Below are 23,126 nucleotides of genomic sequence, written 5' to 3'. Positions count from 1 at the left end.
AAAACAGGATTTGAATTCCACAGGTAAATTGCTTTCTTATTCTCTATGTCACAAACTACTGATTTTGTCTTTATTTTTTCTTTCCTTGTGACTTATTTTGCTTTACTCTGAGTTCTTCCTATCTTTTTGAATTTGGAATTTAATTCATTTGAGTTTTTATCTTGTCAAAGTTTTGTTTTCTTTTTTTTCTTTTTAGAGCCGCATCCGCGGCATATGAAGGTTCCCAGGCTAGGAGTCTAATTGGAACTGTAGACGCCGGCCAACACTACAGCCACAGCAATGCAGGATCCGAGCCACATCTGTGACCTACACCACAGCTCAGGGCAACACCGGATCCTTAACCCACTGAGTGAGGCCAGTGGATCGAACCCGAAACCTAATGGTTACTAGTTAGGTTCGTTAACCACTGAGCCACAAAAAGAACTCCTGTGTTTTCATTTTTATTAATGTTTTAGACTATGAATTTTCTTATTATTGTTTTAAATACATTTCATAAGTTCTGTCATGTTGTGTTGTCATTACATTAATTAGTTTTAAAATGGTGAAACCCTAGGAACCTGTTCAGTAACATAACTGCACAAGGCAAAAGAATTAATTTTAGTTTTGAGTGGACTATCCTATAAATTAAGCCTTTTTCTCCTTTTATGATTTCTGATTCTGCTGCAAAAGACACCAGATTCAGTAACTTGAGGGGTGCCTATTTTTTAATGAGAAACACATCTATCTATTATCAATTGGTCAACAGTAGTTATTGGATACCTTCTATGGCTACTTACTGTGCTAGGCAGACCTGGGGAAAGACAATGAATAACCAAGACAAATATGCTTCTTTGTGATACTTTCTAGTCAAACCAGGAAGATGTATTAAACCAATCATTTCACATAATGTAAACATGACACATGTTCCAGAGACGTTATGATGAGGCAGGAGGTGAAGAAGGGAAGCTGAGGATGGCAGTTGCTCCCAGCTAATGCTTATTGAGTGATTATTATATCCTTGGCACTGAGTTAAATGACTTAAATCTGTTAACTTATTAAGCCCTCTAGCCACTCTAAAAGTTGGATGCCTCTACTGTTTTTTTCAAAGAGGGAAGCCAAGGTGAAAGGATAAGCGTGTCAGCCTTGACTGTAAAGCTAGGCATTGTCAGAGTGGGGATTTAGCACCAGGCCATCCGTATTGTGCAGTCTACCCTGCAATATATCATGTTTCACAGCTTGGGCTTCCAAGTAAGATTTTGTTTGAACAGGGGCTTGTTGTGTTTTTCAAAAGTTTGGAAACCAGTGGTACAGTGAAGAGAATGCCAAGATCAGGATAAGCAGGAGTCTTTGGGTTGCCACTGACAGAATACAACTCAAACTATCTCAGGTGTAAAAGGAGCGTCGTTTATCTAATGGTTTCCAAGGAAGCTGACAGGCATATGATTCGCAGGGCAGGGACACAACAGAGCCTCAGGAGAACGTGTCAAGGCCAGACTGCAATGCCTCCAGGGCTCTCTCTCTTCCCAAGAGTCTCCCTGCTTCTCTCTGCACCCCCTGCCCTCATGGCAGCCTCTGCCCTCAGGATGGAGATCATGGCTGCCAGCCCTCCAGAGTTTTTACTTCCTACTGTGGTGCCATTTCTCAGTCACAGCTTGAGAGTTCTCAGGGAAAGACTGAGAGGCCTAGCTTGATTCTGGGCCCACTTTCAATCAGCCAGCTGAGGCCAGGAGTGGGGAGTAAGAACATGATGCCTTGAAGGCCACTGGCCCTCGGGTGGAGGTGGGGCAGGAAACACACATAATCAGAAGACTAGTGTTCGTCCTATTTTGGACCAGTGAGGGAATTGCAGACTGTAAGCCCCTAACTGATATTAGTGCTCAGTACTGTGCTGTCAGCCCATGCTATGATCAGTGGGAAGAAGGGGCTTAGGGAAGGTATCCGGATAAGTAGTTCAGGAAAAGAGCGTAGCCTAGCAGAGACAAGCATTTCCAAGTTGGAAATGGAGTGGAAGAGGAGCCTCAGGGGTGAGAAAAATGGAACCTGTTTAAAGAAGCAAAAAGCAGTTGAGGGTAACTGTCTACAGAGGAGCAGCTGGGAAAGACCTTGCTGCCATGTTTGCAGTTAAGGACTGAGACTTGACCTTTAAGCTAGGTCCAAGCCTTGGCCCTGAAGGCCAAATCCAGCCCACAATCCTGTTTTTGTGTGGCCCTTAAATTAAAAATGGTTTTTACAGATGATTATAAAATCTGCATTCATTTTGTAGGTGATCGAAAATTGATTTGATGGCAGGGAACACAGACTTTGAACCCCAGCTAAGTCAAATTTTGTCTCCCCCCCCAAAAAAAAATCCATTATTTTCATTAGTAGAACTAGATTACCAAAAAATGTACTGAGTAATCTTATACTTTAAGTTTCATTGCCAAAAGTTTGTGGAAATGTGTTTCCTCTCTTTCCTTTCCTCCTCTCTTAATAAGTACCTACATAGTACCTCAGTTTTTATCTCTTGGCCCACAAAGCCTACAATATTTACCATCTGCCCTTTGTAGAAGTTTTCTGAACCTGACTCTAAGCAGCTGGGAGCAATTGAGGGAACTTTCAGTAGGGCACAATAGCCCTATATTTGTTCTTTGGATTTTTTTATTTTTAAATCACTGTGAGGACAGTGTTGAAAGTGGAATGGAGTGGCCCAAGAACTGAGGCAAGGGGCCTCAATTTTCTCATCTGTAAAATGGAGATAAGAGCAACACCAAGCCCTCCTTGGCTCCCACAGTTGTTCTGAGACTGAAATGAGGCCAGGCAAGTGGGGCTGAATGCCAGGCCCTGCCAGCAGGCAGAGTTCAGGTCTCTAAAGAGCCGGGATGGGGAAGAGGAGGGCAGAGCTGTCCTGGCCCAGGGGCCACCCACCCCTGGGAGTCTCCACTTTGCTCCCCCTTCCTCATTTCTCCCCTGAGGAGGGTAGATGAAATATGAAGAAACTCTTCCAAGGGTTCAGCCTGACACTCCACTCCAGGCAGGGGAGGGACCCAGAAATAGGGGAGCATGGCAAGTATTAGCAAACAAGCATTTTTGAGTTGGGGCCACACAAACCTTCATCTGGCCCTGCTGGCTCTCCTGGAACCGGGCTGGTCCTACTTTTGACCACACACTGGGGGTCAAGGGGCAGTTCATACATCGTTCCCAGTTTCCAACCTCACAGAAATCCTCCAGGCCTGACTTTGGTAGCTCCAATTTACAGTTAAGGGGCCTGAGGCTCCTCTAAGTTAAATAAATTGTCTAGGAGCAACTTACCATTAAATAAAGCCCACACTTTCCCTCAGTGCCAGGGGTTTGCCAGCAGTGGCTCTTGAGCCCCCTACATTCAGGGTCACCTTCTAAACCACAGTCTGGGGCAAGGGTCCAGGGGCCCAGGGGCCCAGGACTTGCATTTTAGCTTCTGGGGGAGGGTTGAGAATCACGGCTCTGGGCCTCAAGCCTACCCACAGGGCTAAAAATCAGCTCAGCTTTAAGAAACTCTCAGGTTTCACCACTCCCAGAGCCTGGAGTGAGTAGAAGTTGCTGATTTTTTTTCCTTTAGTTTGGCCTCATTAACCATCAGTCCTGAAAACAGTGACTTTGACATTTGAAAACCATCTGGCCTGCTTGCCAGAGTCAGACAGGAACGGGTTAAACTGTGCATGCCTGTAGGTTGTGCCCACTGTGGCACATGCAGGCCCCATTTCCACTTGCCCCGTGTACCCCAAGGACAGGGCTGGCCACTCCGTGAACACCAGGGCACACACAGGGCTTTAAATATGCCTCTCACATCTGCTGCTGAGCTGGACTTTCTCAGATGCCATATTTAGCGCTGGGCTGGGTAGAGCCAGCAGCCGTTCTCCAAGGCTACTGGCCCACTGTTGCTCTTGTTTTTATCACCACAACAGCTGCATCCCCCGCGTTTTCAACTCTGGAGCAGGAATCCATTGAATTCTGGCCCTTCCAGAGTGCCCTTCTGTGCTGAATGGCCCAGGCGTTGGTCCTGTGGGCATGAAAAACAGGAAGGCACGAGAAACAGAGCAGACAGCAGGATGAAATTACTGAAAAGAAAATTGTATGATTGATTTGTCTTTCAAAGGCATCTGCCTGCAGGGGAAAATTGGAGAACTCTGTTGGCTCCAGATGGAAATTTCCACAGTAAAAGTTCACATTTTTTGCACCATGGAGACCTGGATTTTCATCCAGGTTAGAGGCTGCAAACAAGAATTCCCAGTGACTGTTTCCTGAGCCCAGTTACAGTGTACAATTGGGGTCAGGTCCCATCTTAAGCTGACCTCCCTGTTAGGAACTGTTATCAAGGTCTGTTCACCACCTAATTACAGCTGTGAACATTTTAAACATTTTCCACAAAAGAATAACAATTTTACGTGACTTCTCTCTTCAAGAAATTCAAAGCCCACTGTTGAAACCCTGAGCAGGACTCCAGTGGGGCTCCTGGGCACAAAAGCCTTTGTGTCCCCCATTTTTTATTTTAGGAAATAGGCCTTCTTTAGCCTCTCTGACCTTCCCTGAGTTCCAAAGGGCAGGTTCAAACTGTTGGCTATTCAGGGAAGGGAGCGAATGCAGACACAAGGGAAGAACAGTCAAGAAACAGTGGTGCAGCAGGGTCTTGGTCCTTCTTCAAGGAATATATCTTTGAGTTCTGTAACTAAAACCCCCAACAAATGAAAAGCAGAGAGGAGGACCACAAGAACCATTCCTGGGACCACTAAATACCACCTTCGAAGAAGAATGCAAGCCCACATCTACCCTGATCCTTACCTGTGGCCCTATTTTCTAATCCCAAGCTATAAAACCACTTCCCGTTCTCTCCCTCCTTTGGGAGAACAGTCTTTAGGGCATTCGCCTGCTGTGGCCTCCTTTGCTTAGCAAAGCAATAAAGCTCTTTTTTTCTCCTTCGCCCCAAACTCTGTCACTGTGTTTCCATTTGGCACACCAGACAGAGGATGCAGTTTCAGCAGCTGGCTCTGAGGGGTCCTTCGCCTTGATGGACGCTTTGGGGTTTCTGTCCATACCAGCCTCATGTGGGAAAGCAGAGGGTTGGAGGATCCAGAGCCAGATTGCCAGGGATCTCCATGCCCTCATCGTACCCGGCCTGCCATCTTGGCAGTTGGAACTCTAACGCTGGAGTGGAAAATGAGAGAAAGACTGCCTTAGTAGCTGTCAAGGCCATCTTTGCCTTGAGGGCCTCTCTCTTTCTACCTGAACTTCCTACTCTGAGAAGTCATTTGGGGAAAGAGAAAAGTAGCATCTGGGATGTCATGACACCTCTGCCAGCATCTGGGTAAGTTCCCTGGTGTGCACTCCAAGGCCCCTTCAACCTTGTCTGTTTCTGTTTGGGAGATCCCTTTTGTAAGGCGCCACTTGAACTAAGGCCACAGGTTTAGTGGGACTTGGAAGCTAATTCAACAAGTTTGAGGAGTTCCTGTTGTGGCTCAGTGGAAACAAACCCAACTGGTATCCATGAGGGCAGGAGTTCAATCCCTGGCCCCCCTCAGTAGGTTAAAGGATCCGGCATTGTGAGCTGTGGTATAGGTTGCAGACGTGGCTCATATCTGGTAGGGATGTGGCATAGGCCAGCAGCTATAGCTCTGATTTGACCCCTAGCCTGGGAACTTCCATAGGCCATGGATGCAGCCCTAAAAGAAAAAAAAATTTTGAGCCTTGGGCTTTCTGGCTTTCTGGTTTGTGGCTCCCATTTGCCTGGTAAGGATTCTGGTTTTGCTTTTAATTTTGCACACAAATGTTTAATTTGATTCAATATGGGAAGTGCTTCTTAGGTTCCATCTAATAGTACCCTAGGAAAGATTGACAAACTGGTTGACCTATAGTTACAAGCCTGTGACTAAAGAGGACTTATTCCAACAATTATTTATAAACAAATGGGTCTTATATTGTGATATCCAACTCATAACTGAACTTAGGGAATGAAGCTATGAGATCTCTGGTTGTGTCTGTCTGTATGTTTATGTGTGTATTCTCTTTGTATTTACCTTTGGATGATATTATCAAGATTGTAACTGAGATCTACTTAATTAGCTTAAAAAATTAAGTGCTTATATAAATTCTCAAAAATACAGAAGGTAACTAGCCAGAATCAATTTCAGTTTCACACGATCCAGGTTATAGTCAACATTAATGTCTGGTATTGAAGGTTGCTTAAGTTACTAGATGGTTTGATTAATTTAGACATATTTTTGGTCATCAGTGTTAAATATAAATTTTTTGCTGTGCCTAGGTTTATTAGAGATCCAGTAAGACCTTATACCTGTTGCAAAATAACTTGATATGATGAAACTTTAAATGTAAATGAGATGAGACCTTTTCGGTAGATTCTAGGAATGATTGTTTTAAGAATGTCTACAAGAATGATCTCTCCAAATATTTGGTACTGTGTAAAAATTTTAGAGTTGTGCTAAATTAAATGATGGAAGTTTGTTAACAGCTGAGTCATTCCCAGATAAGATACTGAGACATCAGTTACTAAACAGAGAAAAACTAAAGGTGTTTAGGGCTATTGATGAATATGTCTGGTGCTACCCTGAGATAGTCTCTATAAGAAAGCACTGTTTTGAGAAATTATTGGTATTTATGTTCACCGATTTATAGAATGCTAATGTAAAAGGCAGTTCATAATTCCTTATTTAGTTTTCACTAGAAATCAAGATTCTTAAGGAGTTCCTGCTGTGGCACATTGACTTAATGAGCCGGCCTGTCTCTGTGGCTTTGCCACAGCTGTGCCGTAAGCCATAGACGTGACTCGGATTCAATCCCAGGAACTTCCATATGCCGTGGGTGTGGCCAGAGGCAGGGGGTGGGGGTGAGGGTGGTTAAAAGATGATGACTCTAATTTAAGCATGTAATTAAGGCTTGTAGAAATAATAAAGGAAACATTTTAGTATACACTAGGAAAGTAAGATATATGTTTTCAGTAAAGAAGGTAAGAGGAGTGGAATTGGATTTTACTAAGGGGAAAGAAAGCAAGTCTGTCTTACAGCTGGCTGTTTCTGGTTGAAAAAAATGAGGGACAAACTAATGGATACAGAAAGTGATGGGAGGTTCGTGGATGGTCAAGATTGGTTAGGTTTAGATTGAAGTTAAGTAAGTAAATTTTGCTGTTAAAAGCAAGCTGTTACAAGACTTGAATAATTTGGTTGCTTTCTGTTTTATTGGAATGCTGCTTTTTTTGCTTTTTAGGGCCATACTATTGGCATATGGAGGTTCCCAGGCTAGGGGTCGAATCAGAGCTACAGCTGCCAGCCTGTGCCACAGCAACATCAGATCTGAGTCATATCTGTGACCTATACCACAGCTCATGGCAATGCCAGATCCTTAACCCACTGAGCGAGGCCAGGGATCGAATCTGCAACCTCGTGATTCCTAGTTGGATTCCTAGTTTCCACTGTGCCACGACAAGAACTCCGATTACATTTAATCAGAAACATTTTAATCAGATGTTTAACCATGCCTTTTAGGTCTTTCTGTCATTGTACTCCGGTGCTTTTGCAAAAGTGCTTCATATTCAAGAAGGCTCATATGAGGGTCTCTGATGTGTTTCAGACAATACCCCTGAACTGGGAAAAAATGATAAGATGGAAAACCTGATGGCTTCATATAGCAGATAACAATGAATTTGTTATGGAGTGAACTGGTGAATATGGTTATAATGTTTATGGTTTATTGTGTCTGGAATGTTACTGGTTTTGATCTCTGTTTGCCAGACACAAGGAAACCTTTTCCCTTCAAGCTACTTATGACTTAGAGCAGCTGGGCAAATTACACCTCTGTGGGTAAAATGGACATATTTTTCTTTTCTCTCTGCTTGGTCCCTCCAGAAATTGGAGACTCTTGGGTTCTGGGCAGGCTTATCAGGTGAATAGGAAAGATTGCCTCCTGGCATATGCAGGAATATTGATATTTTGGGGACTTTTAGAAAAGAGAAACCTACCAAGGCAGAATCTGATGGCAGGCCCTTGGCATGGCTTTCCTGTCTTTGAGAGGCCTTTCAGGAATTTAGTCTGAGACTCCTGAGAAATTATGAGCCAATTCCTCGTAATTGGAACCAGAGCCAATATGGAAGAACCTAGGAAACAAATTAGCCTTGGTTTGGCTGTATTCAATGGAGATGAGGGTAATTTTAGAGAAAAAGATTGTTTCAATATATATGAAATTCTAGTTCTGTTAATTGAAATCTGTATTTATGAAAGTTATTATGTTAGCCACACTTTTGCCCTGATGGTCAGAAGGAAAATTATCTAGTGGAATTATCACAGAATAGCTACTCATGACCTATCACTGCTTGCTTTAGGTCTACTGCTAAAAGCGTATGTACAATGCTTATGTGATGATTTGGATATAAATGATAAAATGTATGACCTGTAAAGCATTTCCTCATTAACATGCCTCTGAGCTTCTTAACAATACCTGATCAGTTTTCTCCCAGTTTGGGTTATTAACTATGGCAAATATAAAGGAGGCCTACATCAAGGGACATGGTCTACACCTGGGGCAAGCAGCTGAATCACCCCATCCCTGTCCTCACAGGACAGTTGTTGGGAGTTTTTTTAATAGAATGATTTTTATTTTTTCCATTATAGCTGGTTTACAGTGGCCTGTCAATCTTCTACTGTACAGCATGGTGACCCAGTCACACATACATGTATACATTCTTTTTTCTCACATTATCATTCTCCATCATAAGTGACTAGACATAGTTCTCATTGTATACAGCAGGATCTCATTGCTTATCCATTCCAAAGGTAATGGTTTGCATCTATTAATCCCAAATTCCCAATCCATCCCACTCCCTCCCCCTCCCCCTTGACAAGCACAAGTCTGTTCTCCATGTCCATGATTTTCTTTTCTTTGGAAAGGTTCATTTGTGCCATATATTAGATTCCAGATATAAATGATAGCAAAAGGTATTTTTCTTTCTGACTTGCTTCCCTTAGTATGAAAGTCTCTAGTTCCATCCGTATTGCTGCAAATGGCATTATTTTGTTCTTTTTTATGGCTGAGTAGTATTCCATTGTATATATACCACATCTTCTTAATCCCATCGCAGGGACAGTTGTTTTGATCATCAGTGCTTTCTGTTGAAGGACTTGCAATCAAAAGGGTAAATGATGGAAAATTTGCACATACTGAGTTATGAGGAAGTCACTCTGGCTTAAACATGGCTTAACCTAAACTCTGCTGACCAAAGCAGCCTGTTGTGTGGTCTTTCAGACATGCACTGAATATCTCTTCCGGCCATTATGGATATTAGGCACATTCCTATATTGCCAAGAACTTGAGTTTTCTGAGCTATGTCAGATGCCACTGGCCATTCTCAAAGCAGTGTCTGTTGCTGGCAGCTGGTAACTACAACCTCATGGGTTCAAAGTATCCTCTTGTGGAGTTCCTGTCATGGCGCAGCAGAAACGAATCCGACTAGGAACTATGAGGTTGCGGGTTCAATCCCTGGCATTACTCAGTGGGTTAAGGATCCAGTGTTGCCATGAGCTGTAGCTCCAATTTGACCCCTAGCCTGGGAGCCTCCACATGCTGTGGGTGCGGCCCTTTATAAAAAGACCAAAAAAAAAAAGTACCCTCTTGTAACTATACAATCTTTAGACAATGAAATTGCTAGATCAGATATTAACAGAAAGAAGAGATATATGTGCAATGGCCAGTAGCTCCTGTTATGTATATGTTCATGTGGCATCAGAAGTTAAAACTACTTAGGTAGAATTAGACAACTGGCTACAGCAGGTCTCCCATAATGCCAGCGCCAGAGTGGGCTTTGGTCTTATTTTTCTGAATTCCTCAGGGAATGAGATCTATTTTGTCTGTTAAAGTCCCAGTTGTCACTCTTCCTACTTCTAATTAGGTCTGTTGCACCAAGCTGGCAGACCAAGGGATTGAGATCTTAATCATACAGGACTCGGATTCAGGACTTGGGACTCAGGAATATTTCTTATTCAGTGTCCATTCCCCAAACTGAGGCAAGACTCCACCCCATTTCAGCAGGAAGTAGCCAGAGTGGTCACTGCCTTGTTCCCTAAAAGACTTGGGGAAAGATAAAAGAGAAATGGGGATTTAAAACCAAATTGCCTTAAAATAAATTCCTCTGCCAAGTTTATGATTCACATCTCTATCCAAAATGAGTATTCCCTTTCTTGTCCAACATCTATTCTCCTCAAGATTGGGGAGTATCAAAGAAAAGGGGGGAATGAAACCGAGCAGAACCCTATGGGGCTCCTGGGCACAAAAGCCTTTGTGTCCCCCATTTCTTATTTTTAGGAAATAGGCCTCCTTTAGCCTCTATGACCTTCCCTGAGTTCCAAAGGGCAGGTTCAAACTGTTGCTAATCAGGGAAGGGAGGCAAGGAGGAGACCAGGGAGGAACATTCAAGAAACAGTGAAGAAGAATGCAAGCTTGCATCCACCCTGATCCTTATCTGTGGCCCTATTTTCTACTCCGAAGCTATAAAAGCACTTCCTGTTCTCTCCCTTCTTTGGGAGAACAGTCTTTAGGACATGTGCCTGCTGTGGCCTCCTTTGCTTGGCAAAGCAACCAAGCTATTTTTCCTCCTTCCCCCAAAACTCTGTCTCCAGGTTTCTATTCAGCACCGGCAGACAGAGGCCATTTTAGCAACATTATAATGAGTCATTTGAAGAAAGGTGAAGGAAAATGGCTTTTTTCATAGGTCGTTTTGTGAGGAAGCCACCCTTGAACAGGTTATATGTGGTCATAGGTCGAGACTCTAGAATAGGCCGTCTGGTCCTTGCTGTATCCCAGCCACTTCTCCAGCCAGCCAAACATACAGAACCTTCTTGTAGATGGCCATATTTTTATATATTTTATTTATTATTTTATTTTAATCTTTTTAGGGCTGCACCGAGGCACATGGAGGTTCCCAGACTGGAGTCAAATTGGACCTGTAGCCGCCAGCTTACACCACAGCCACAGCAATGTGGAATCCGAGTTGCATCTGCAGTCTACACCACAGCTCATAGAAATGCCAGATCCTTAACCCACTGAGCAAGGCCAGGGATCAAACCTTCACCCTCATGGATGCTAGTCAGATTCATTTCTGCTGAGCCATGACAGGAACTCCAGGCCATATTTCTAATACAGTTCTTGTCCCGTCATTCCATCAGTGGCCCACTTAGTTTTACTTTCCCTTTAGCTCTTGTGGTGTTTTCCTTGTAGGTTTGGATACTGGGTAATCCAGAGCCAAGTTGGAGTCCTCTCAGAGCCCCATGTTTTCACCAGTAGAGTCTCACCCATCCTTGATCCTAATTTTTCTGTTGTCTTTGACTGACCCACTGTTGGGCTGCAGCAGTCCACTTCAAATCTTTTGTGAAACAGAGGAAGGTCATCATGACATTTTCATATGCAAAATCCCCTTCGTGGGTTTGAGAAGTAATGCTTGGAGACACTTTAAGCACTCATTCATTACTTGGAGATGTTTGTAAATTGGTTAATATGTATAAGAATGGGAACTGATGGTTAGGGGGTCAAGGCCTTAATCCTGGGTGGGGAAAACATAGAGCCTCCCTTGCTGGCTCCAAGCTGGTGGAAATCAGAATTCCATGTCTCCTGGCCACAGACCACCCTGGCATCATCAGCCACCAGGAAGAGTTGCTGTCCTAACTAGGGCAGCCCAGATACAGCACTCCCACCTTGGTGGGAAAACACATTTAGTATACATATGACTGGGTCACTTTGCTGTACAGCAGAAATTGACAACATTGCAAATCAACTATATTTTTTAAAAATTTTTAAAAAGAAAGAAAACACACTTAGGTGCTGTACACAAACTGCGTCCGACGAGGCTACACTGGCTGTGGAAAGCTCCTCCCCTATGGGAACTCTTATTGCGGCTTGGTCAGTGCACAATGCCTCAAGAGTTCCTAACTTGGCGTTGAGGTCTGGAGGGTGTAGAACTGTGGGTCTGGACAGACCATCCTGGCCTGAGACTATCTGGTGATTTGTCAAAACCTCACTGGATGCAGAAGAACCATGAGTTTATGAGTGGATGGCCAGGGACATAGAGAGAGGCACAATCTCCTACCACATAAATTCAGTGGGACCTTAAACAAGTGGAAAGAACGATGCCAGGAATGGCTGGTGCTCCTGCAGAAGGACTGGGCGGGATGGCCAAGCTCTACATCAGGAGGGAAACAGGCCAAAAAAAAAAGCAGCTCAAAAAGATTAGTTTTAAGAGTGTCTAGATTTCTGTTCTATCTGGCTCAGAAGGAGGCAAGTCCAGCTTTTATACAAACAGCCATAGCCGGCTGTCCACTTTGAACACAAAGCCTTAATTTATATGTGGGGACACAGCATGGGTCCTCTCAAGAGCAAGCCCTGCTGATGCATTTGTTTTCTAAATATTTGTGTTGCAGTTGTCCTGGAGAAAGATGATGATAGCTTGCTCCAAGACAGTGGCCAGGGGATGGAGCAAAATCATGGGGGAGACGAGGGATGTCGATAAGGATATAGAACCCACAGCACCTGGCAACTCAGAGGTGAGGAGTGAGGGAGACAGCAAGCCTGACATCCACACCTCCAAGACTGGCACTCATCATTCATGGATACTCAGGGACAGCTTTTCAGACAGGCTGCTCGAGCAGCAGTGTGTGGGGCAGGGCCTGGGCCTCCCTCCCTTGCCTCCTCCTCTCCCGTTTCTCTTGTCCTAGGGCCCCTGGTCCCACCCCATCTATGCTTCTCTCATGGGAGGCTTCCTACCCACCTGTGTAGCAATCCTCAGGTCTCAGAGCAATCCTCAGAGCTGCAGGTGGGTAGTGTCGTGTGTGAGTGAGAGACACACACAGAGAGAGAAGCAGGGTATACTCCCTTAAACTCTTACCGCTTCTCCTGCCTGGAACATCCCTTCACCCCCACCCCCAACCTGGTGCCCTTCATGTGGCTGACCCCTCAGGTTTCAACTCAAATGTCCCTCAGAAAGGCCTTCACTGATCCCAGTAGCCTCAACCACCACCAACACCCACTTTATTTTTCCACAGCCCACGTCCTTTTTTCTCTTCCACTGCTTATGTCCTGTTTGTGCACGTAGTTGTAAATGCCTGCCCCCCCCCACGTACATCAGAAGCCCCACCCTCTAGTCCATCACTAAGGCGATGCAGGGTTGATATAAGGCAGGTGCTCAGCAAAATTCTGCACAGATGTGTGGCTGCAGCGGAGGACATAGATCCAGAGACAAGGTTGGCTTTTGAGGGGCTCAGGAAAACCAAGCCCCAGACACCTGTTTTTCTCTAGGAAAATCCTGTCCTATGAATTGTGTCTTGGTTAGTCCTTTCAGTTCCTGCAAGTAATCAACTTCTGCTTACCTTGTAAAGACTAGTAAATGAAAAGCATATTTGTGTTTTTCTAAACATTTAAGACATTTCAGGAGTTCCCACCTTGGCGCAGTGGGTTAAGAATCCAACTACGGGAGTTCCCGTTGTGGCTCAGTGGTTAACGAATCCGACTAGGAATCATGAGGTTGTGGGTTCGATCCCTGGCTTTGCTCAGTGGGTTAAGGATCCAGCATTGCCGTGAGCTGTGGTGTAGGTTGCAGACGCGGCTCGGATCCTGCGTTGCTGTGGCTCTGGCGTAGGCCAGCGGCTACAGCTCCAATTTGACCTGGGAATCTCCATATGCCACGGGATTGGCCCAAGAAATGGCAAAAAGACAAAACAAACAAACAACTACAGTGGCTCCTGTCATCGCTGCAGCTTGGATTCAGTCCCTGGCCTGGAAATTTCCATATGCCGTGGGTATGGCCATAAAAAGAAAAGAGAAAAAGACATTTCATACTTCCATTGTGTTTTGGTTTCTGATGTCTTCTTTTCTTCTTAATACTACCCTTGAGTATTGACAGGAAAATAGGAGCACAATTCACGAGTTCCTGGGTAATTTCTCCTGCAAGGACATACTCTAGCATCAGATAATATGTGTAAAGAACAGTAGTGATTTTGAATTCTGAGCATTAGAGTCGTTTAAAAATTTTTACCTTTCTCTGGCTTTGTTTTTCATTTTATGTAAAAACATGCTAGACACATACTAGCATGACAGGCTTGACAGGAACCCTTCCCAGGCACGACAAAGTAGGTCTTTCTCTATTTCCCATTATTGAATCACATAGCCTTGCACTTGAAATGGTTCTTTTGTTGCAGCCCTGGCTGCACTGCCTGTTAATAAATGGGACGTGTCCAGCAGCACTTTTATCATCTGAAGTTTTCCAATAGAAATGGTGATGTGGTTTCGGGACTTAAGGCTGGCAGTTGAGGGAGAAAAGGAGGGCCCCGGCACCCCAACCCACTTCTGCAGAGGTGCAGCCATGAAAATAAAATGGCCCAAGTGCAGATTTTCAGACTCCCCCCAAATCAGAAAATAGGCTTCCTTGTGAGTTTAGGTGTTTAACTGTGGTGGTTTTCTAAAGCCAGGGTAGACTGAGTCAGCTAATAACCTCCAAGCCGGAGCTGCGACTGGGCCACCCATCTGTCCACACAGGGAAGAGTGGGAGCTCTGGGGCAACGAGGGAGGCCATAGTGAGGACAGCAAGCTGGTGCCTCCTATCCCAGATTCCTTGGCTCTTGGGCACCTTAAAAACCCAACTTTCAAAACTCAAAGTTGTATCAAATATAATCGTTAAGGTTCTCATCAAATGCTTAAGATTGTGTCTTTGCACCCTGGCTTTGCGAATGGCTCCTAAGAGAAAGCAGCACCTTGTGGACTTGCTCTTATTGAACTTCCCGGATGGTGATGGTGGAGGTGTGGAACACTGCACCCACAGTGGAGCTTCCTTCCTTACCAGAGGTCTTCGTAACAGACGTGGCACTGGAGCCCTGTGGTCCAACCATGTCTCAAGGCCCTATGTAAAAATTCCTCAATTCACCTTCTGCTTCACTTATTTCATCACTCATTCACCTAGCAAATATTGCATCTCTTAATGTGTCATGTCCTGGGATGTGAAGCTGAGCAAGACAAACGCAGCCTCTTTGGGGACAGCTTGCAGGCTGGTGTAAAAGCTCACATTCCCTTTTGTCTTCCTGGAATGGGAGGAAACCTCCTTATTTGGTGTTTAAGGAAGGATTAAAAACCCTAGTGACTTCTTCCAATCCCTACAGATAAAATCAAAGAGAACACACGTGATGTAATAATGGCTTCCTAAAATTCATCTGGATAGTCGAAATGTCAGTTTTTTGTCCATTTTAAAGAAAAATGAGAAACGCTCTTTGGAGGCTGGTTTCAGACCAGAATGCATTGGCCCTCTTGGAAGAACTGGAGAGCACAGAACACCTTTATTTATGCTGGAGAATGTTCTGCTGTCAGGGTGTGGGGAGTTCTTTACTTAGTTCAGAGAGATGTTTACAATGCCTGGCTCCCAGTAGTTTCAATTAACATTTATTGACATTGTCTCTGTCAATGCCTAAGTTTTTAACAAAAGAGTCGAAATACCTATTTCACACAAAAATGCTTAAGCAAATTTAGCAGAGCCACAGAACATTGAAAAATTCAATTTATATTTCTTAGATAAATATACAGCTATGTAAAACATTTCCTAGTGAAAATCAGTAATGGGTCATTTCACTGTTTAAAAAAAAAAACAAAAAACAAAAAAACGTAGCTCTTAAAGACCATTTCAGGTACTGGATGAACATCTTTTCCTGTCTGGGTGCTTGGAATGGCCTCTCCTGGCCCTGTCATCATCAAAGGGATCTGAGAGCGTCTGAGGATCTGTTCCTTCTCCTGATTGACACCCCTTTACATCTCTTCTCACTTCAGCTAGAATTTTGGGCAAACCTCCTTAGTGAGCTTAAGCAGCCTTAAAAAACAAAACAAAATGAAAAACTACTAGGAGTTTCCACTTGGCACAGTGGGTTAAGAATCCAACTGCAGCAGCTCAGGTCACTTGCAGAGGTTCGATCCCCTGCCTGGTGCAGTGGGTTAAAGGATCTGGTGTTGCCGCTGTGACGCGGATTCAATTCCTGGCCCAGGAACTTCTATATGCCACAGGTGTGGCCGTTAAGAACAAAAAAAGGAGTTCCTGTTGTGACTCAGTGGTAACGAACCCAACTAGTACACATGAGGACGTGAGTTTGATCCCTTGACTTTCTCAGTGGGTTAAGGATCCAGTGTTGCAGTGGTGTAGGCCGGCAGCTGCAGCTCCAATTCGACCCCTAGCCTGGGAACTTATATATGCTGTGGGTGCGGCCCTAAAAAGCAACAAAAACAAACAAAAAAAAAAACACCAGAAGAAAAGAATGTCTACTGGGGTCCAGAGGGTAGAATAGAGATGGGGGTTCACCTCTCTCTGGAGTTGATTGCTGAAAAGGGTCGCTTTACTCTCTCCTAACTCCACTCTCTACTAACATAACGGCCCCAGTGAAAATGATTGACCCACAAGGTCTGGGATGGAGGTGGCTAGCAGAACCAATGAGAAAGAATCTGTGTAAGTACTGTCAATTGCCATGCCCTTCTACCCTGGAATCCATGAATATTCAGCTAACAGGATCTCCTTCCCTAGAGAATGAGGAATGAGGGGTCCGGGGTGGGGGGTAGGGAAGAAACTTCAATAACCAAAGGAGTAGGATGGAAACTCCTCCTGAGTTTTAGATTTTGGAGGCCATCTCTTCAGGCAGAGTAAACTGAAACTTCAGGCTGTCTCAGATACTAATCATAATGTCAGTGAAATTCAAATGCCTTCGTGAATTAACACCAATGCCGGTCAACATCAGCAATGCTCCAAATGAGCTGCAGGGGAGACACTCATAAATATGTAAATGGGGTGGTTTGGGTGGGGTTAAAATTAGACCTGATCTTTTACACTGAGTGAAGGTGTTCCTGGCCATGCAGGAGAAAATGCAGTCTGTCGTGGCAGTAACTGCCGGCCTTGGAGAGAGCCTCTCCCTGACTTGCAGGCCTGAGGTCTTGCTTCCTGCTCCATGTCCTGTCTCAGCCGTCCTCTGCCGGGACCTCTGTGGCAGGTACCCAGGCTGTAAGAGTTACATCAAGTGTGATTGGTGTCTGTCCCCATCTTCTTTCCCTCAAAGCAACCCAGAACTTTTTCAAGGTTCCTAAATTTACAAGGTCACAACAATCGCTCTGTGGGTTAAAGTAGTGCCAGCCCAAACCCAGGGAACGAGCACTACCTTGTCTCAGCCCGGCCAGGGCCACAGCACATATTCAGCAACTCTAGGCTTGTTGGGCGGAAGGGCTAAGATCCTTGCCTTCACAGAATTTGGATTATACACTAAATAGAATAACAGGAAAATATTTACTACTTCTTGGTGTTATATAATTGAAGAATAGTGAATATTTTCTATTATTTTTTTAAAAATTGCCATATTTTTATCTAATATTTCTTTCCTCCAAAGGACAACCACATTCTCCATTCCTCAGACTGAACCAAACGTTCAGATGGTTTTGATGTTTTCCATGGCTCAGAAGACAAAGCATTTTGGCTGTCTGCATTTTAATTTTCCCGAAGACCTAAAAACACTTGGCCCATCAGAATGAATACAGTCTTTAGAATGAAGTCCCCCCACACTTTTTTGACTCAAGCTGTTACCATGTGGAAAAACAAATTCAATCTTTTAAAAATATATTATGAAATATTTCAGACATGAAGAAAAGTATGAATATACCAAACACCTCTGAGCCTACCATTCAGTATAATAAAACACGACCTATGCAGCTGCGCTACCCTCTGTGCCCCTCCAAACCCCATTGCCAGATAACTACTATCCTGAATTACATATCATTTTCATCTCTATTACTTTACTATGGTTTTGTTTTACATACAAATATGTGCACACACATAGGCGTTCATCTGCAGTTTGCTTTTTCTTCTATAATCATGAGATTCATCTATGTGGACAAATACATCAAAAGTTTGTATGATATCCTACATATACAATACACATATACCGCCATTGACTTATCCAGCACTAAATATTACCAAATTGTTCTACAAAATGATTGTACCAATTTTTACACCAACTATTAATATATAAGAGTAATTTTTGCTTCACGTCTTGACAGCTTGTTATCATTATCAGACTATAATTTTTGCAATTTGATAGGAGAAGGGGCAATCTCATGGAAGTTTCAGTTGCATTTCCGGTTACTAGTGAGCTTAGGCGTGCTTATTAGCCATTCTGTTTTCAACTTTTTAAAATAATGTTTATATCTTTTGATTATATCTCTCGGTAAATTATTTCTCTCATTACCTTATAAGAGTTCTTTATCTATTCTGGATGCTAGTCCTTTCTTAGTTTGGTGCAAATACTCACCCTCAGTCTGGTTTGTCTGTATTTGCTTAAGGTGAATTTGGCTGTGGAGGTGTTCTGCATATAGTTAAGTTTCATCAGTCTTTTGCTTTTTCTAGATCTTGTCTAAGAAATACTTCCTTACTAAAGATCATAAAGATATCCTTGAGTACATTCATCTCTAAGTTCCAAGTTTTCACTTCACATTTAATTCCAGTCTGGCTGGGATTAATTTTTGTGGTTGGTATGGGATAGGGATCCATTTCCTTCCACTTAGAAAACCAGTGGTCCCAGTGCCATTTACTGGCTAGTTCAGCTCTTCCTCATGGACCCTTCAGCCACTTCTGTCATTGGTCAAGTATTGGACGCACTGCAATGTTGCATTGGTGTTTTCATATATCTCTGGATGAAAACCACGCTGTCTTAATTATTCCAGTTTAAAAAAAAAAGGTCTTGACTTTCTTGACTTTCTTTAAAGCAAGTTCCTCCATCTCATTCTTATTCAAAATTATTTTGACCATTGTAGGCACAATTCTCATCTCTGTCCCTGACCCAGTACAGTTGATCAAATGGAAGGACAATAAGCAGGAGGGAGAAGTCAAGCCAAAGCTAGTCCTGGAAAACATATAGCTGAATATTTAACTCCTAAGTAAATCAACTCCTAAGAAGTTGCTGTGTTGTAATGATTATAGAAAATTCATGTAAGATAAAGCATTTGTTTTCAAAAAAGGCAATACCATTTTCTGGGCTGTACAAGGGTCAGTTAAAAATAGAAACTAGAGACCCATCCTCTGGTCAATAGTGATGTTCTTGCCTTTATTTTCTAGAAATACAACTTTTAAACATAGTGCATACAGGTAGTCCCAGAGTTCTATCAAATAGTGCTAAAACTGTGCATTCTCAGATTCCAGAACCACATTCTTAATTCTTCAGACTGAACCAAACATTCAGATAGTTTTGATGTTTTCCACAGCTCATGAAGACAAAGCATTTTGGCTGCCTGTATTTTAACTTTCCAAAGACCTAAAAACAGTTGGCCAATCAGAATATAGTCTTTAGAATGAATGTACATCCAAATTGAAGGTCAGGCTGTCCCTATGAGAAACCCCAAAGAGGTACGAATCCCATCCTAGCACGGGTCTATGAATGAAGTATTCTTTCATTCGTGGGAGGCTTGATTTCCCTGCAGATGCTCTCAGTGACATTTCTATAACGTTATTACTACTGGTGCTCTGCCGTGTCTTCAGAACCAGACCCTCTTCTCCTGGCCACCAGGACAAGAGGACTCCAGCCACCCATCAGACCCTGAACATGCTGTCCAAGTGAGTCAGCCTCCTCTCACACTAGTTCCTTCATCATCCAAATCTCAGAGGAAGCTAGTTCCATAAGGTTCTGTGGAACTTTCTGTGGAAAGTTTAACTGACTTTCTGTAATTCATAATTTGTGCAAGACTAGTTCCTTTGAAACCCCAGTTATAAAATACTGTCCTGCGAGATATTAGGAAGAAACTAACTCTTGAATAATGTCAGGAACACACGCTAGGACTTGCCTTGCTGCAAACCAGCCACCTGCAGTTCATCTAAAGAGCGCCCCTGACTTCATCTTGAGGGCTCCGCCTCCAGCTCTCCCAGCCCTTGATCAGAGGCCGCCACTCTGCTGTGCAGCCCCCTGGGCCAGTCCAAGCTCAGGGAAGCACTGTCGGCAGGACTCGGCCAGCATGGGGCACTATCCAGAGCCGACCCCAGGCCCAGGCCTCACCCCTTTATCACCCTTTATTGGGCAGAGGGTTGACTTGTGTCATCCCCTCCAGAGTAGCTGGAGGCTGGGTAGAGAACTGGATGGGGTCTCAGGGGCACCACGCTCACCGTACCCTTTGCTTCTTTGCAGGGCCCCGAGGTGGCTGGAAAGCCAAGGCAGCCTCCTAAGCACAGACCAGCCTTCCGCAAGGGCGAGCTGCAGCACGGTGCTGGGGACAGCCAGGCCTGAGGCGCAGGCTTGGGCCACCCCACCCTCAGAAAGCTTTGGTCATGCTTAGGGCTTTGGATGCTTAGGGCATGGTGTCAACCCCTCTCCAACTATTAGATGGAATTCAGCAGTCACTGTTCAGAATCTCAGGGCTGACCGCTCCAAATGCAACAGCGATGTCATACATCTCCCACAGGCCAGATTTTGACAGTGGAGTTCTTCCCAGTGATCTGGTGCTTCTATAAAGCTTTTCTCTTTTTACCACCTTAGTGGTTTTTCTTGCCAACTAAAATGTTTACCCGTCAGCACCACTGTGGATGAAAGGCTTCCCTTCAAAAGTTCAAAACTTCCTGTGCAGAAAAATAGACTCAACATCTGATGATATATGTACTGCATAGGCCCTTGTGCAGGTCTGGAGTCAGATTTGGAACAGTAAGATTCTGGGAAAAGCCCTCTCTCATAGGAAGATAATGGGGATTGAGAATAAAATGCTAATAAATGGAAATGTGGAAGGGCTGGGGCCAATCGTGTTTTTTGGGGTTTTTTTTTTGTCTTTTTTGCTATTTCTTGGGCCGCTCCCGCGGCATATGGAGGTTCCCAGGCTAGGGGGCGAATCGGAGCTGTAGCCACCGGCCTACACCAGAGCCACAACAACGCAGGATCCGAGCCGCATCTGCAACCTACACCACAGCTCACGGCAACGCCGGATCGTTAACCCACTAAGTAAGGGCAGGGATCGAACCCGCAACCTCATGGTTCCTAGTCGGATTCGTTAACCACTGCGCCACAACGGGAACTCCCAATCGTGTGTTTTTAAAAAATGAAGCCGCCTCAGATTTCCTTGGAGCCTGGAGAGGGGCACTGAGAACGCTTCCCCTCACTCGTGTACTTGCTCACTCACTGAACTCTGCTAAGAGCCCAGGATGTACTAGGCATGCACTAAGAACAGAGGACACCACAGTACACAAAGCACACTGCCCCATCCTCTCAGAGCCTGCCATCCATCATGGTCTCTAGCTAGTCATTAAACAGGTAACAGTGGAGTTGGTTGATGACAATGAGGGAAAGTGCCTGGTACAATGGGGCAGGTGATAAACAGCCCTGATTTTGCCTAGAGGTCAGGGGAGGCAGGTGTGAGGGAGTGAAGGGAGATGAGCAAGAGTGAGGCAGGCATGGAGGGGCCTTGGGGCAGGATGCTGACTCCCTGCTGCTGTCTCCCGTGGCCTCCACTCTGAGCAGGAGACATGTGGCTGCCCCTCCCAAGTGCTTTTTCTGAGTTGGCACAGCCCTTGGCCCCTACTCTCCCGACTGGGTTCTAGTTCAGCATGTAGCGGGGAGGGATGATGGGGTGGGATGAGTGATCCTATTCCACAGTGGTCCTCAGTCTCTTGGAGGGCGCAGGAGGAGAAACTGTCATTCTAGAACAGAGATAGAGTGGCACGTTTGGGGCACCTTCCTCCATGCTGTCAATGATGAGACCCAGTGCTGGAACGAGCTGAATGGAGCACATAGATGGTGGGAGTGGGGTGTGGGCAGTGCTGTTCCTTCTCCCCACCTTAACCCCTGGACTGTGGCCCAGCAGAGCTGCAGGCTGGTGCAAAGACTGCAGCAGGATGCAAGACCAGCCATCTCACTCCAATACCTAGTGGGAAATCCGAAACCGCTGTGGATCTATTTGTGCTGGGCCCCACCCTGAGAATTGATGGGGGAAATAAACCAAAAAGTTTCATGACAGGGTGGAGAGAGGCTGGGTCTCTTGTCTTCCTTGATAGTATGACAGCTGACGACACAGGCCACCCATGCTCATGCCCTTCCATCCCAGACAGCCCTGTGGGATGAAGGCAACATTCAAAGAAGGTGTGAGATGTGGTCACTTGCCAAGTGTCCTCTCTAGTTGAAGACCTGGGTTTTGATGTGGATGATGGAACAGGCACTTTAAGTATACACCGCATTGCAGTTTGTTTGTGCACCTCAAAAATTCCTATGCTGAGGCTCCAAGCCCCAATATGAAGGTATTTAAGGTTGGGCCTCTGGGAGATAATTAGTACATGAAGGTGAAACCCCACGAGTAGGACTGGTGCCCTTATAAGAAGAGACAAGAAAAATGTTCTTTACCAGGCAGAGAGCCCCAACCAGGAACAGAAGCCACCAGCACCTTGCTCTTGGATTTCCAGCCTCTAGAGCTGTGAGAAATAAATGTGCATTGTTTAATGTGCACCTAGTCTGTGGTGTTCTGTCATAGCAGCCCCAGCAGACTAGGGATCTATGCTGGGCTTTGGAAAAGAAACAAAATGTGAGTTCTGACATTACTTCTTCCTCTGTTTCTTTAGGATAATATCTTGGAATCATAGAAACTAAAACACTTTTAAAAAAAAATTTAACCCCCACCCTGGAAAAGAAGGGATTTAGAAATGTTTCACCAAATGTCTCCCATTTATCAAATGTGTTAACTTCAGAAAGAATGGAAAACTGTAGCTATTCATGTGTGTTTTTTGTTTTGAGGTTTTTTGTTTGTTTGTAAACAGCTACAAACAGGTAAGGGTATCTACTCCTTGCTCTCAAACTAGTGCGGTTTTTAGCTCCTAGATAACGGCCACGATTAACCATTCCACTTTGCACTTGAGGTTAGTAATGAACCATCTTGGTGTGCTCAGGATTGTTCTCATTTTAGCAGTAAAAGTCCCCTGTTCCAGGAGACCCCTCCATTCAAGGCCAAACGGGATGACTGGTCACCCTCTTGTCACTAACCTTCTGGACTATCATGATGACATTATTTTGTCTTTTTCTGTCTTTTCTAGGGCCGCACTTGCGGCACATGGAGATTGCCAGGCTAGGGGTCGAATCGGAGCCAGAGCCGCTGGCCTATGCCGGAGCCACAGCAACGCG

General features: G+C 44.6%; 1 protein-coding gene across 1 annotated transcript in view; it reads left to right on the top strand.

The window, feature by feature from the left end:
* TTC23 (tetratricopeptide repeat domain 23) overlaps window positions 1–20,772 on the top strand; it is a 111,273-nt gene extending 90,501 nt beyond the window's left edge. Inside the window, 2 exon segments of the mRNA XM_047766805.1 lie at window positions 12,405–12,527; window positions 20,163–20,772. Coding sequence (XP_047622761.1) covers window positions 12,405–12,527; window positions 20,163–20,261 — 222 coding nt within the window. The 3' untranslated portion in view covers window positions 20,262–20,772.
* The last annotated feature ends 2,354 nt before the right edge of the window (window positions 20,773–23,126 follow it).

The sequence above is a fragment of the Phacochoerus africanus genome, chromosome 2 (assembly GCF_016906955.1).
Source record: "Phacochoerus africanus isolate WHEZ1 chromosome 2, ROS_Pafr_v1, whole genome shotgun sequence".
NCBI classification, from domain to species: Eukaryota; Metazoa; Chordata; class Mammalia; order Artiodactyla; family Suidae; genus Phacochoerus; species Phacochoerus africanus.
The sequence above is the reverse complement of the archived record's forward strand: the minus strand, read 5'-3'. Positions and strand labels throughout refer to the sequence as shown.